The 15,623-nt window shown below is 41.4% G+C and overlaps 1 protein-coding gene across 10 annotated transcripts in view; it reads right to left on the bottom strand.

The window, feature by feature from the left end:
* plekha6 (pleckstrin homology domain containing, family A member 6) overlaps window positions 1-15,623 on the bottom strand; it is a 300,812-nt gene that overhangs the window by 138,970 nt on the left and 146,219 nt on the right. For all 10 annotated transcript variants that reach the window (XR_009929718.1, XR_009929719.1, XR_009929712.1 and 7 more), the window contains one exon: window positions 1,687-1,759. Coding sequence is in view for 2 of the 10 variants with exons in the window: in XM_062456283.1 (XP_062312267.1) it covers window positions 1,687-1,759 (73 nt within the window). In the remaining 8 variants the exon portion in view is untranslated. The remainder of the gene's footprint in view (window positions 1-1,686; window positions 1,760-15,623) is intronic.

The raw sequence follows: 15,623 nt of genomic DNA, 5'->3' as shown, positions 1-15,623 counted from the left end.
TCCGCAGGGTGTCCGGGCTCTCCCTTAGAGATAGGGTGAGAAGCTCGGTCATCCGGGAGGGGCTCAGAGTAGAACCGCTGCTCCTCCGCGTCGAGAGGGGCCAGTTGAGGTGGCTCGGGCATCTGATAAGGATGCCTCCTGGACGCCTCCCTGGTGAGGTGTTCTGGGCACGTCCCACTGGGAAGAGGCCCCGGGGAAGACCCAGGACACGCTGGAGGGACTATGTCTCTCGGCTGGCCTGGGAACGCCTCGGGGTCCCCCAGGAAGAGCTGGTGGAAGTGGCCGGGGAGAGGAAAGTCTGGGCCTCCCTGCTTAGGTTGCTGCCCCCGCGACCCGACCCCCGGACAAGCGGAAGATGATGGATGGATGGAATACATTTGTGAATCGCGTTGCATTTGTTTGTGAATCACTAAATACATTTGTGAATCGCGTTACATTTATTTGTGAATTATGAAACTAATCTAACTCCATAGGTAACCTTTCCTCTTATGACGACATAAGAGGAACATTTTCAAATCGGAGAGTTTGAGCTTTCATTTACTCAAACGCGGAGAAGAATACCCAGAGCTTGGTTAACACCTATCAAAATGTCTAGCCACTGGGGGACCAAAGGCAAGCTAGGGGAACGCATATTAATGTTAATAACCTCCTAAAGTGAAATTTCATGTCATGGGACCTTTAAAAAAAAGCATTTGGTCGGTTCTGAGTGCACACGTCCACAGTGTACAACATTAGCGATGTAAGGGCTGAGAATGTTGCTAAAATAAATTATGGAATGTGATGGAAAACAGTTAAGTTCACTTAGGAATTCATCAGTGAATGAAAGCACATCTAATCGCGGTATTATAATCCTCTCCTTAGGTAAGGCTAAGCAAATTAAATTTTGTTTGAGATCGGTCGGCTGAACCAGGAAAGGACACCCCATCTCTGCCAACTGCATCAGGCTCAGAAAGTGGGAGGGGATAGGTAGAAAAAAGGTAGAAATAGTTTGTTAAGGAAAATCTGCCAGCGAGCAGGTTAAGTTTAAAGTCAGTTACCATGGATACTGACCCACAGTTTGCATTACCTCTCTTTTTGGAATGGAAAACCCAGAGTTTGGCTCATCTAAGGGTTAACCAACTCAGGTTTATCACTAAACCCGGTTTCTGGAATACCCCCCTGATAGAAAGTCTGAGACTGTAACATCATTGACATTGCTAGGAACTGTAACATCAACAACATTTTTTCTCTATACAATGTCATCCTCATTATTCAATAAACACAACGCAGGATAATAATCCTCATCCCTGACACTATGGGATGAGGATGAGATGAGACTGTCTGCATTCACACATCTGCATTCCAGTATCACAAAGATGAAATTGCACATGTCCTCAAACTCCCAAGAGCATTTGAATTGGGTTTCACAGGAATGTAACAACAACAATTACATAGTGTCAAGGCCAACATACGGTTGAGGAACCTGATTAGTGAGTTTGGAATGATTAGTCTGGGTTCAAAGTACTGTTTGAACCCATAGTGCTGCAACAACAAAGTCGTAAGCAATTTCTATGAGGTTTGATCCAATGTTAAATTATGAAATCACCACAATAATTAATGGTAATAAGACAAATGTTCAATGCCAAATAAATGTGACAATTGTAACAGCAGGCTCTGTGTATAGAGAATACTAGATGTGGAACTGACCTTTGTAATAGAAAAGGCATCCGTCAGTCAGGACAAACCACCTCTTGTTCCACTGTTTGACTCCACTGCTTGCCTGGAACAACAACAACATCAGCAACATAAACAATAACACAAAGTTAGTCGAAAGAGGCTTCCAGCCAGTAGACAGCACAGTTTAGAGCAGATCTGGGCATTTTACAGCCCGCGAGCCACACCCGGCCAGCGGGCTGTCCCAGTCCAGGCCCGCGGGCTGTCCCAGTCCGGCCCACGTGAGGTAAATTGAAAATGGAAAAATAAATACATGTCAGACCCTCCAGGAATTCGCGATGTTGCGATCGCACCAATTCACGCGAATTCAACAATTCCCCGCGAATTCAGCACGACGTTGCAATTTTAACCAATCACCGCAATTTTCCCGCAACTTTGACCAATCATCGTCGTCTCCCACAACTCTCTCCAGTAGGGGTTAAATCCAGTGTTGCGCCTGAACGCGTTCATTGAACGAAAGTTCATGAACTCGTTGATAATTTTGGTGAACGTGAACTGAACGTACTGTATTACTGCCTGATGAACGATACTGTGAACACGTTCATTCTGGTGTCTGTGAACTCTTTCACTCTTTAATTTCGTTCAATAAGGTGCCAGATTTCTAGAGACTTCCAGGTGATAAACACACCGTTAACAGTCCTGTATCCAGGGTTGCCCAACCAGTCAATTGCTGTGTGTGCTTTCTTCTACTGTCTATGCCTGGCAAGCGTGAGAGCGCCGAGTTGCGTAGAGGCCGAGAGCGGTATTGCAGACAGATAGAGATTTCAATCTTTTTTGTTAAAAAAAGGGAGATTCCTCCCTTCAATGCATGCTAATGTAAATCCTGGTTGGATAAGGATTAAAAATGGGATATGATGAAAACTGGCATGTTAGTAAGGTTATTTAGGGGACCATTTCTCAATGGTTTTATTCTTTGATGAATGTTTGTTAATTACTTAATTTTCAACCAATAACAATTAAAATTACAAAGAGGGAAATTCGCAACTTTTTATCGCAACTTTCACTTGCTCCCGCAATTTCATCGCAACAAACACCTAAAAAACACCGCAACTTTCATCGCAACTTTTTGGAAAAGCTCCCCCGAAATCAGGAATTTTAGCCTGCAACTATCACAAAAAAGGCCCGCAAAATCCTGGGGGGACTGACATGTGTTGAGCGGTAGGAAATCTGTAGTCCTAAGGCCTGTTCCATAAAGGCAGCTCAAAAAAGCTGGACTTAAAAGTCCCAAACCTCCCTTGAATTAGTTTAATTAGTCAAGCGCGGCTAAAGCGGTTCCATAAAGGCCAATTTCAGCTCATGCACTACTACTAATTCAAGTCAGATTTAAGTAGTCAAGCTAATTGCGCGTGCACCCTATTCTTAAGCATCCCAAGAGGTAAAACATGGATCATACGATCCACCACGGCAAAAAGCAATGCACACGGCCACGTGACTTCTTCCAGAGAGAACGCCTTCCCTTTAAGCCGTGTACTATGACAGCTCCCTCATCCAACACTTCATAACTTTGTCAGAGGAAGACCTCCCCTTTACATAACCCACCTGATCTGGGTCTATAATATAAGGAATAATCTTTTCGCACCGGTTAGCCAGAACTTTAGTGAGAATTTTATAGTCTACATTAGCCAGACTAATGGGTCGGTAGCTAGCCGGATCTAGAGAATCCTTTCCCTTCTTAAGAATGACAGAAATGACTGATTCATTAAGAGTGTTAGGCAGTTGACCAGCCGATAATGATTCAGAGTACACTTTTGTGTACGGCGCTAGAATATCAATAAACAATTTGTAATACTCAACAGAAAAGCCATCTGATCCTGGAGTTTTACCTGACTGCATTGACAGAATGGCTTTTATAACCTCTTCCTCTCTACACTTGGTGTAGAGAGGAAGAGGTCTTGCGACAGACTAGGTAGCTGAATCCTGGAAAACCATTTTTCAGAGCCAAAAACTGTATCTGACATGTAGAGATTTTTGTAAAAATCCGCACAAAACACCTGATTAATTTCCTTATCTTATCTTTCCAGTACTTCCTTTAATACCAGGAATTGTACTTGCAGTCTCCCGTTTTTCAATTGTCTAGCCAACAGTTTGCCGGCCTTTTTCGTAGAAGCTGGCCTTAAGCCTGAACATGGCATACTCCGCCTTCTTGCAGTATATATAATTCAGGCTATACTCTCACACACCTGTTTCAACAAATCTTCACTATAGCTTTCCGACAACTCTCTCTTTTTGTTTTATCTTATTCTCCAGCTGACTGATTGTTACCCTATCTTGTTTCTTCCTTTTCAATGCTTCAGCAATGATTTTGCCTCTGATATATGCCTTTGAAGCCTCCCATACTGTGCCCAGTCTTGAGACAGAACCAATATTAATCTGAAAAAAGCTTGTAAGATCATCCGAGATCGACTGTTTAAATACTGTGTTTTGTAAGAGAGATACATTGAGTCTCCATCTATTACTCTTGAAGTTTTCCATGCAAATAGATACACACAGCTCTACTGGTGCATGATCAGTTAGTGCTATGACACCTATTGTACTATCAATTACTGATTCAACCAGGTCTTTAGAAATTACAAAATAATCGATTCTACTGTGTGATTTATGATTATGTGAGTAAAAGGTATATTCCCTCTTAGTAGGATTCACCAGCCTCCAAATGTCTACCATACCAAGGTCCTCCTAGAGTTGACACAATGCTACTCAACCCTTAGATAGTGTCTGAGAATACTTAGATCTATCCAATACGGGGTCTGGCATCTGATTAAAGTCCCCTCCAAGTATTGTACATCCATCATCCAATGTCCCAAGAAGTGCATTGGTTTTGTGGAAAAAGTCAGGGTTATCCTCATTAGGGGCATAGATATTACATATGTTAATTTTCATTGATTGAACTTTCATTGATTACAGATTCAGTACATACAACCCTCCCTTCGTCATCTTGTGCTCCTTAAGCAAAACAAACGTCAATTTCTTGTGCACCAGTATTGCGACACCTCGTTTCTTACTATCAAATGAACAATGAAAGACCTGGCCCACCCAGTCCTTCCGGAGTTTTAATGCTTCTGAGTTTCTCATACGAGTCTCCTGTAAAAGCGCCACATCTGCCTGCCTTGATTTTAGATACAGCAGACATTTTTTCAACTTGGTAGGATTCTGTGTCCCATTTACATTCCAGGAAATTACTTTAATATGACTGTTACTATTACCCTGTGTAGTCATAGACATAATACTCCATCATGACATATTGCCACCACCCACCAGAAAAGACAAGGGGAGAAAAACAAAAAAACTATGGAGACAGCATCTTCAAAAACAAAAGCCCATAAACTGTCAAAGTCAAACAACAACACACAGTCAAACATAACATGAACATACCCTTGAACCTAGGGTAAATAACACTACCACCCTATCTTCGCCCACAGTCCCCCTTGAAGTCTGTCCATCCAGCTCCATAGGGGAAACCGCTCCCTTGATCTGGTCCATGAGGCGCTTATCCAGTGGCTACCTTTAAATCCTCCTAACCCAAATATTTAAGCCCTATATTAACAGAAATGGTCCACATATGTAAAGTAAAACCAGGGTCACCTCCAAAAACGATGAATAAGAATATGATCTGTGGTCATATTCTTATTAGCTACTGAGTCATTACAAATGATAATAGCAGAAGATCTATGAAAAGTATTTTAAAGTGGCTTGCATTAGATAAAAAGGAAAAACAGAAGAGGGAAAAAAGGGTTATTTCTCAAGACAATAGCACTGACTAACTAGTTGGAATGCTGAAAGCTGAAATATTTTTTTTTTAATTGCTGAAAATACAGAAATGAGAAAATACCCGCAAGCTGAAATGAATTTCAAAAATGTGTGAGTCGACAAAAGAGGCAGTGTGGAAACCGAACTGCATCATCTAACAATGCTAAGAGCTGAAATACAATGCGGGAGAAGCTGAAAGTTAAACTGTTAAACTGTAGAAGTAGTAGAAGTAGAAAATTCGTTTTAGTAGCTGAAATTATAGTGCTCTTAGTCTTTTAATGAGACGAGTTGACTGAATAGCTCTGTCTTGTGACTCCACTAATCAGCTAATACCAATCACCTGTGTAAGAGACTGAGTGGCGTGTCTGTGTGGTTGCCACGGTGATGGTGCAGCTATGATTGCTAACGCGCTGAAGGCGAGAGAATAACAGAAATTTACCTAGAATCCACACCTCAAACAAGTTAACCCAGACGCAAAACTATACGTCCAATCAAAAAAATACGGATATTTTCCAAGACCCAAGACTCTGCCGAAACCAGAGATATTCTTTATATGTCTGTGCGGACAGAAATACGACTCTACCGGCAGTTTCAAAATCTTGTTCCTTCTGCTTTCTCTGACGAATTTGTCACCAGATTTGCATTGGTCTCTATGGGGCGAGAGTTGGACTTTGTCTCGCTTTCGTGGGGCTCTGAACAAATGTGTAAGTCTGTTGGATTCCACAGACAACTGTCTACGACCAACTGATTTCGAAGCTCCCCTCCACTATAAGCGTTTCAGTCAGCACTCTAGGCTCTCCACATACACACCCATGTAAATCTCAGAAACGGTTTGAAAAACTCATGAAACATAATCAGTGATATTGAAAAAAGTTGAATAGATATGAAAAGCTGATTTAAAAAAATGTTTGTCAACATTTTAAAGTTTAAATGGTGGCCGTAGCTGAAAGATTGAGGAAGAAGAAGGATTTGAAAGTTGAAGAAGATTGAGAGGATTTGGAAAAATAACTCAATTGGAAAACCATGTTAAAAATATGTATTTATATTAATTCAAACATAAGAGGTAGAAAGCTGAAAAGTCATAGCAGTCATAGCCTGAAACTGAGGAATTTTTTGATAGCTGAACGGTTTTGATAGCTGAAGATTTGAAGGCGCTGAAAGGTGTCACGGAAGAAATAGAAGAAGAAGACGACTAGAAAAGGCTGTTCCTGCGAAACAGCAGTGATAATGCTGAAAACCTGAATGGGGATAGCTGACCATGCTAAAAAAGCTGAAAATAGTAAAAATTTAGTAGAAAGTTATAAGCTGAAGCTTCAAAGCGCCCGAAAGGTATTTTTGAAAGGGGCTGGAGCTGGACGAAGGCATAAAAACTACAGAAAATAGAAGAAAAATGCAAAAAGAGAATTAATTCAGAAGAATTTGAAAATGTAGTAGAAAGTCATTTGCTCAGGTTTCAAAAGGTCTGAAATGTATTTTAGAGAGGACCTGGAGCTAAATCTGATTAAAATGCTGCTGAAAAAAAGCTGAACTATTGTGGGTAGTAAATAAGATCATGCTACATCTAACCAGCGGATCATCTTGCAAATGTGTCAAAGTGGTATTTTTACAGACTGTATTAACACCGTAGGCGTGAATAATGCATGCATCGTCATTGTCGTCCATCTGTAGCCGAAGCGAAGCTAGAGAGAGGATGCAATGGGAGACTTTCTACAGTAAGCTATATCTACTGCTTCAAATTGAAAACTGAGAATCTTTTGATTAAAGACAAGTTCCTTAACCTCTGTTGTCAATATCGCCAATAAAAAGTAAATACTCTTCAGTTACAAAGCATTTGTTTGTAGCTAGGTAACGAATATTATGTCTGGAAAAACGTAGCTAGCTATGTTACCTGGTTTCGCCGTATGATGACAGTTGTAGCGTCACTAGAATGGCCATAACTTTAAAACAAAAGATCATATTTCAAATCTGTCTGCTGTTCTACATTGCCCATATATATATATCAACTCTAACATGTCCTGTATCTTGTATTGAAAGTGCTTGAAAATGAGCTTGTCTAATGTCCCTTACAAAAAAGTATATAAAAGTATACTATAAGTATACTAAAATATGGATAGTACACTTTTAGTTCACTTTTGATATACTTCTAAGAAGTATGCTTAGAAAATAGTTCACTCTTCATATACTTTTAAGAAGTATACTTACAAAATAGTTCACTTTTGATATACTTTTAAGAAGTATGCCTCTTCTGGATTAGGATGTACGTTTTCTATTATTATACAGCCAAAACAGTCAAAATAATTTTAAAGTACATTACAGGGTACATTTTTTAGATCCATCTCATTCTAATTATTCATGTCTATGAAAATCTATTATGCATTGCACATTGAATCTTTTTTGGTACTGAAGCTGTAACCTTAATTACTGCCAAAACATTCTGAAGCCCTATAATCTTATAGTAATAATTATCAATTTGAGTATTAATGGAAAAAAAGAAAAAGCTACTTGAGAAAGAAGCAAACAGAAGGGTTGCATTATGCATTTGAAGGTTATACTGTCAAACTGACTGAAGAACGAATTAACGACATGAAAAAATGAAGATAGCGTAGCTCATTGGCTGGTCAATTCCCATGATGCAAGGCGGTAAATAGTGTTAACATTTTTGTTTTTGTTTGTTTGAAATACAAATGTAACTTCATGAGTTTCGTTTTTTAAATGTGTCTGCTTAGAATGTAGTGTTTTGTTGCGTGGTCATTGTTGTGGTGGTTTACCATTGTAACCATGAGTTAAATTACTGTTACGTTTAATAAGAAGAGCTGGATTCTTGAAAACGTCAACGCTTGCGCGGTGAATAGCTTCTTTCAGCTAGAAACTGAAGTGTAACTTTGCAAGGGCCCCCGTTCTCGCTAAGTGATTTATAATCTGAGGCGTTTGAGGAGCTCCTGAACATTATAATATACTAGTAAAATTTAATTTATTACGTTTATTTCTTGAAGTACTTACATTAATTGAAAGTGCACTTAAAAGTATTTCAAGGTATACTTTGAGGATCTTTAGGAAGTATACTTCATAAACTGAAAGTGCACTACACAGGTTACTTTAGAGTATTCCAAGGTATACTTTTAAGTACTTTAGGAAGTATACTTGATGAACTGAAAGTGCACTACACAGGCTACTTTACAGTATTCAAAAGTAAACCTTGAAATACACTATAAGTGTACTTTAAAGTGTACTAAGTGACCTAAAAAGTGGGCCAATTCAGTTTACTTAGTACAAAAATAGTATATAAATAAGTACAAAAATAGTATATAAATAAGTAGACTGCTAGTATACTTTAAAGATCCTGTAAAGTAAATTCCATGTTTTGCTTCTAAGTACATTATATACGTGTGAAATGAGTTCCTGAAAGCATGTGCAAAGCGCTAAAACTTTGTCGCACTGAAATGTGGAGTTCAGATCACGTTTTAATGGGCGGAGCCAAAAAATGCCCTATCTACGTCATTTCGCCCCATCTACGTCAGATCACTGAATGGCTCCTCCTGCTGTACTGTTATTGTAGCTTACATCAGCTAGCTAGCTAGCTTCAGGATGTCTACCACCACCCGCAACTGCATCTTCCCTGGATGCAAGAACTCCAGCTGCGCTGCAACGCCATTTAAGTTCCCTGTTGATAATGAAAGGAAAAATAGGTGGATAGATTTTGTGAAGAGCCACGCTGATGGAAAGCTTCGGATAAACTCCAACAGCCGCCTCTGCGCCACTGACCATTTCACGGCGGACAGTTTTAACATGGACCAGAGACAGACGAGGTTCACCAACACACGGCTTCTCATGCAGCGCGGAGCCGTACTGAGCATCGCCCCCCCCCCCCGGCCGTTCATCCTCCGGTCGCACCTGGACCATCCACCATCGCCAGCAGTTCATCACTCAGTTCTGTGTGCTTGTTATAATTATACTAGATAACTTTTCCAGAGGTATTTCTGCTATAATTAGTGCAAACCGCTAACTTGATATTAGGCTACTCGGTGTAGAATGATGGTATTTTGGTGAAATGGTAGCTATGTGCTAGAAGTAGTTGGAGAGCTCACTGTCTGCTGTCTCAGCTGTAAATGTTTACTCCTGTGTTACAGCTCACGGGAATATTTCATTTATATGCATCTGTATGTTTCACTCATTGAACAAATACATTCTAATTCTATACCGTTTTGTTCGGCTTGACGTACATTGGCGTTCATTATCTGGGTCGTAGGTAGCTTACTTGAGAGAGGCGGCGCCTTCCAGCGAGGGGGCCGAGCTTCAGCTCCTACAGGCGACACGCCCCCCCAGTCTCGAACAGAGAAGACTGCTGATTTCAAAGCCTAATTTAACATACTTGTCAGTGTTTTTTTTCATTCGAATTTGGATGGGTAGTTAATAATACATTATTCTGTGGTGTGGTGAATTTGAAACTCGTTTTCTACTAGGTATACTTACAAAAAAGAAGTATACTTCTTTTTTGTAAGGGGTATGGTGGACTGAGAAAACATATTTGTTAGTCAAAGCGGAGCGAGCGGATGTCGTGGGAGAATTCCTACTGTGTTAGATGTACTGCTTCAAATTGAAAAACGGAGAAGATAAGAACGCTCAGGAAAGCACCTCTGAAACTTCAGAATCTGATTCTGATGAGCAGGAGTAAACTGTACTGGGATTGGGGAGGATGGGTGGAGGAATGTTAGTTTGTTGTTTAATATGCCCTACTCATTTAATGAAATGTATATCAGTTCGTGGTTTGTGCATGTATAAAAGAGAAAGTGTCAGTGTTTCATTGAGACTGAGATTAAATAAACTGCTGAAGTATTGTAGATCTTGTAGTATTAATTTTCACATGCAGTTACACATTGTCGGTTAAAAACAAGAAAGTGGCTGGTAAAAACATTGAGTGGCTGGTAGATTTTGAAATCCACCAGCCACAGTGGCCAGTGGACAAAAAAATTAATTTCCATCCCTGTCTTGTAGCTAGCTCTTTAAGTATATCACTAACCTGAGCCATCTCATGCATTGTTTTCTCCAAAGTAGCCCGAAGTCCGGCTATTGCATCCGTCGTCAGGCTGGGAACACTGGCTGAACAGGGCTCCAGACGAGATGGGTATGGCTGCAGCCTCCCGTCTCATGCCCTCCCGTCTCATGCCCTCCCGTCTCATGCCCTCCCGTCTCATGCCCTCCCGTCTCATGCCCTCCCGTCTCATGCCCTCCCGTCTCATGCCCTCCCGTCTCATGCCCTCCCGTCTCATGCCCTCCCGTCTCATGCCCTCCCGTCTCATGCCCAGGCTGTCCAACGGTAAGTTCAAAGGTTCAAAAATACTAAATCGCGAATTATTTTACGGATGGAGTTAAAGGTAAATTCGTGAGCACGTTTGTTGCAATAAATTGAAAAACGTTTAAACTGTTAAATTAACAATTTTATCCATATAGTTTGCTGATTTCTGTATGTTATTGTTCTGTCCCTGATGTTAACATATATTTGATGAAACCTGCGATGACCTTCATTTAAAACTGCATCAGCATTTTATGTTGACATTTGTTAGCGAATATTAGCTAACGTTAGAGAAATTTATGGTTGCAGACTTTGATGGTTTCTTTTTGTGATTTTCCTTAAGGTACACATCAGTGTCTTTAAAAAAAAGAACACACCGCAGGTGACAAAATGCACGGTGTGCTGTACCGACCATCATTGTCCCCCAACCGTCGTGGTTGTGCCTAACCTTAACCTCGACCTCTGCTCTTACTTGACTCTGCTTGCTGACCTTAACCTCTCTCCTCTGCTACGACTCCTGGCCTTAAACTAATCCTAACCTCAACCGTCGTTGTGACGCCTAAACTCAACCGGGCCTCCCAGGCTGCAGCCGTAGAATGGATTTTTAGTTTGTAGTCTAGCAAAAAAAAAAAAACACGTACACCAAAGTAGGAAGGAGAAATAGCGGACCAGACGCGAGGAAGGAGAAATAGCAGACCAGACGCAAGCTTTTATTTTGAAAAGTAGAAGCATGAGGCGGGAGGGCATGAGGCGGGAGGCTGTAGGCTGCAGCCATACACTCTTGCTCCAGACTGCGACCAAATGGTCGCATTTTGCGACCAGTTTTTGAGACAGTGCGAGCATTTTGTACAAGCACTCGCGCATGTGCGACCTACAAATTTGGAATTTATTGGGTGTGCACAACGTCAGCACACGTTAGCAGCGACGCATAGATACGACGTTCTGGTAAGACAGCGATATCAGCCAGTCCTCAGCATTAGTATCGTAGCTAGTCTTAATCTGCCAGACAAGTGGGTTCCCCTCCGTTCTTTTGGTGAGCAGTTTCACAAGACCTTCTTACCCGGCGTCATGGAGCTGAGCAGCTAAATACTTATTAGCACTTGCGTTGCTACTGTATCCCTGCCTGTGTTAGCGCTGTTGCGCTGTTATACTCAGCAAGTATCGTGTCGTGGTGTCGGAGGACTGATCGAAAAGTCTGGAAGCGCCTGGAAGCGCCTCCTTTTTTCTTTCGGCGCCCATGTTATCAAATGGGACCGACCACACTGGCTGCAAAGCGCCGCGATCGTTTCAGCAGCTGGTCGAATTTTTTCGTGAGACGCTTGCGAAATCGGCTGCAGGATGATGAAATACACCATATTAGTTGATATATTTGAATAAAAAAACATGTTATTAAGATTTTACTCCATTAATTGTAGACTACGGTGAACATTTGTAAAGTTGTAGACTTTAATTACACAATGTTGGTAAAGAACGTCCTTTACATGTGGTTACCCTGATGAAAACGAATGAAAATAAACAGATCGATCCGTTGAGCTAGCATGCCCGTAGTTGTTTTGTTTGTTTGAGAGAAACGAGTTGTCACGCGTTGCACACAACACACACGTGTGCAGACATAGCCTACCGAGAGAGAACCCCCAAGTCGATTTCTAAAGTCAGCATCAAATGAATTCTCAAAGTTGAAAAGCACAGGGAATTGTTGTATGACCCCCAGCAACAATTTTACAAGGACAACGTAGATAAGGATCAATGCTGGGATATAGCCAATGCCATGTTTATGTACCATGTCAGCGTAAAGGAAAGCTCAGAGTCGCAGAAAGGCTTGGTGACCGGCGTGGAGAAATGCGCGTCTGGTGTGAACAGCTTTTGCTCAGTCGTAGCCGATCGTGGCGCTGCGCGGCGCGTCCAGGCGCTTCGCAGCCAGTGTGTCCCAGGCGTTAGGGGTATGGAAGCAAATCGTGACCAAAATTAAAATGCATTTCCAGAAATGCTTTTTCATTTTAAGAATGTGGCTGCATTATTTGACTCATAAATGAAATTAGTAATCAATCATCCTATTTCCATTTTAATTTTCTTCTTCAAGAGTGCTCAATCTTTCACTTAATTAAAATGAAAAAGAAATAGACATTTGAGATTTAATTTTCAAAACATGCCCCAGCAAATAGATACCAACATTCAATTTGAAATGTAAAATTTGAAATGTAAAATGAAAATGCATTTCCAGAAATGCTTTTTCATTTTAAGAATGTGGCTGCATTATTGGACTCAAATTTGAAAATTAAAACTTTATTTCCAGAAATGCAAAATGAACGAAAAAGCATTCTGAGCGGCGCAGCAGAGTGATGTCAATAGCCGCTCTTCTTCAGCTCCCTGCTGACCGAGCTACCCATCTTGTTCGGTAGGGGGCGGTGTGCACATCTGCATTGCATTACATTGCAAATGTGCCGGGAAATTGATTGAATTTCCGGGTCTTTAGAGCAGCGTTCCCCAACCGGTGCCCACCGGTCCGCGGACCAGTACCGCACAAAAAAGAATTAATAACATTATTTCCTTTTAATTGATTATCAGAGTCTGAAAGACGTTTTATTCTGAAAAATGACCTGATTCTCTCCTTCTCCGCGGGCCTTTTCCCCTGAGCAAAAAAGCTCTGCAAAGACGTGTGTTTACTCATTTTTTAGCAAGTTTGTGGGCTTTATTGAACGGTATCATGCGCGTCTCTTCATCTTGATACATGACAAGTGATAGTTACCACTCAATGAAGCCTGTTTGAGACAACAACTCTATCGGTGTTTTGGATGAAGGCTATCCTGAGATCGCCACTAAAGCACTGAAAACCCTGCTTCCATTTCCAACATCAAGCGTGACAGCAATCAAACAAAATTATGGAATAGGCCTGAACTGGATATAAGGAACGCACTTCGGGTGTCACTGTCATAGCTTATAGTCACGCACAACAGTGGGACTGACACATCGAAAGCTAGCTAGTGTTGAACGCCCCTGAAGGAGCCTTCGTTTTGATGGACTTTGGAGAAACAATTTTGAAAAAAAAAAAAAGAATAATGCTTAATAATGAAAAGTGTGCATTTGGCAAATGTGTTTGACTTTGTGCATACGTATATCCAAGTTGTGCATTAAAAAGTTGGTATATGTATGCACATATACATACATACTTGCATACATATATAAAGGTTTTGCAATTTTCCGTGCATACATATACCAAGTTTGGTGTTTTCAAGAGGAGTTTTGACCTCTAGCATACGCATGTGTTTTATTAGAAAGAATGTGCATTGGCAAATGTTTTTAAGAAAGTGCTTGCATAATATTTTAAAGAATGTTAAGAAATAGCTTGCAAATGTTTTAGAACCTTTTTTACCTTTTTTGAATTTTAAACACTTTGTAGATGTGCATCTTAAAATGGATATGTAGAATTGCTAATGTGTAAAAGTTTAAGGCAGAATGTTTCAGTATGACAGATGCAGAGGATGTGGTTAGGAAATGCTTGCATAGATGAAACCACATTTGACTTTTTGGAGAATACAGGAAACGTGTAGACAGATACCTGCGTCATGTATGGCCCAAAGTCTAGACAGGGCCATCCCGTATTGAAAGATATAAGAATGAAAGTTGGGGGTGAAAAGAAGACTCTGAGTTGTACTTCTTGAGTCGTGAGTCGAGCAGTCGAGGTTTTTTTCCTGAGCCTGTTTCTTGTAGAGTGTCCACCTGTGCCTGATTTTAGCAAAGAGCTTCTTTTTGTCAGTTGTGCTGTTTTATTAGTGACCCAGGGTCCGCGTTTTCTTATTTTCTTTATCGGCCTTAGTAAAGGAGGTTTAGTTTCCTTTTTTATTTTACTTTTTCACTTTTTTGTTTCTGTTCCAATAATCTGCCAATAAAAATTTGAAAAGACAGTCGTTGCCCTACCGCCCATTTGTGCGCCCCTCGCTCGAGACCAGGGGATCCACTCAGCGCCCCACGCCTAGACTCAGGTGAGTTCCCCGGGGAATCGCGACCAGTCATTTAGGCACGAAAACTGCCCAGCTGGTGTTTACGCGAAACAGGGTCTTGAAGTGTTCATCTGCTCAGACACATATACTCTCTCGATAGGTGCGGTGTTGCGTCTCACAGATAAACTATCGGGGGGAATAAGGGCAGACGAGGGCCCTTGAACGTTTTTTGTTATCGGGTGGGAAGGGCGTTGTAACCGGGAGGGAAACATAGCCAAGGAATAAGTGATCGATAAACTATGATGTGTTGCCCAAAAAAGGGCCTATAAACATTTGCTGCTATAAAAAATCTCTTGAGGTTTGCGTTCGGAGGCCCCCGGTGAGCGTCTGTGACATCGTGGTTTGGTTGGGTGCGGAGGTTCCTTGCCGGGAGGGAGGGAGCCTCAGACTAACTCGTAGCCAAGCGTGTGTTCTCCGCACACGTAGCCTATGCAAATTCGTAAGACCCCGGGCGTGAGTTGGGTGGCGTAGCGAGGGGTAACAATATTATATTATATATATTTGTGCCGGGGGATCAGCACCCTGGTCAGCGTCCTCGAGTCCCCACACGATCGTTCGACACTAGTAACAATATAACGATGGAAAACCAGGCTAAGAAACTTAAAGATGGGTCAATTGAAAAAACGTCTGTTTATTTTACATAAAACTCCCAAAACTATTTTTCGCTCAAATCAGCTAAACTATTTTTCTCCGCGCGCTCGCATTAGGTGTGGAAGTCACTAACTAGGATCACATCAAACCCAGAATGTACATGCATTAGCAGCGCAGCTGTCCAGGGCCTATCTTTCCTCCCAGTCCGTTCTGCCGGTCCGTGAAAATATGTCTTACATGAAAGCGGTCCGTGGCGCAAAAAAAGTTGGGGACCGCTGCTTTAG

Source organism: Osmerus eperlanus, chromosome 1 (assembly GCF_963692335.1).
Source record: "Osmerus eperlanus chromosome 1, fOsmEpe2.1, whole genome shotgun sequence".
NCBI classification, from domain to species: Eukaryota; Metazoa; Chordata; class Actinopteri; order Osmeriformes; family Osmeridae; genus Osmerus; species Osmerus eperlanus.
Note: the sequence above shows the minus strand (reverse complement) of the source record. Positions and strands in the feature narration are given on the sequence as shown.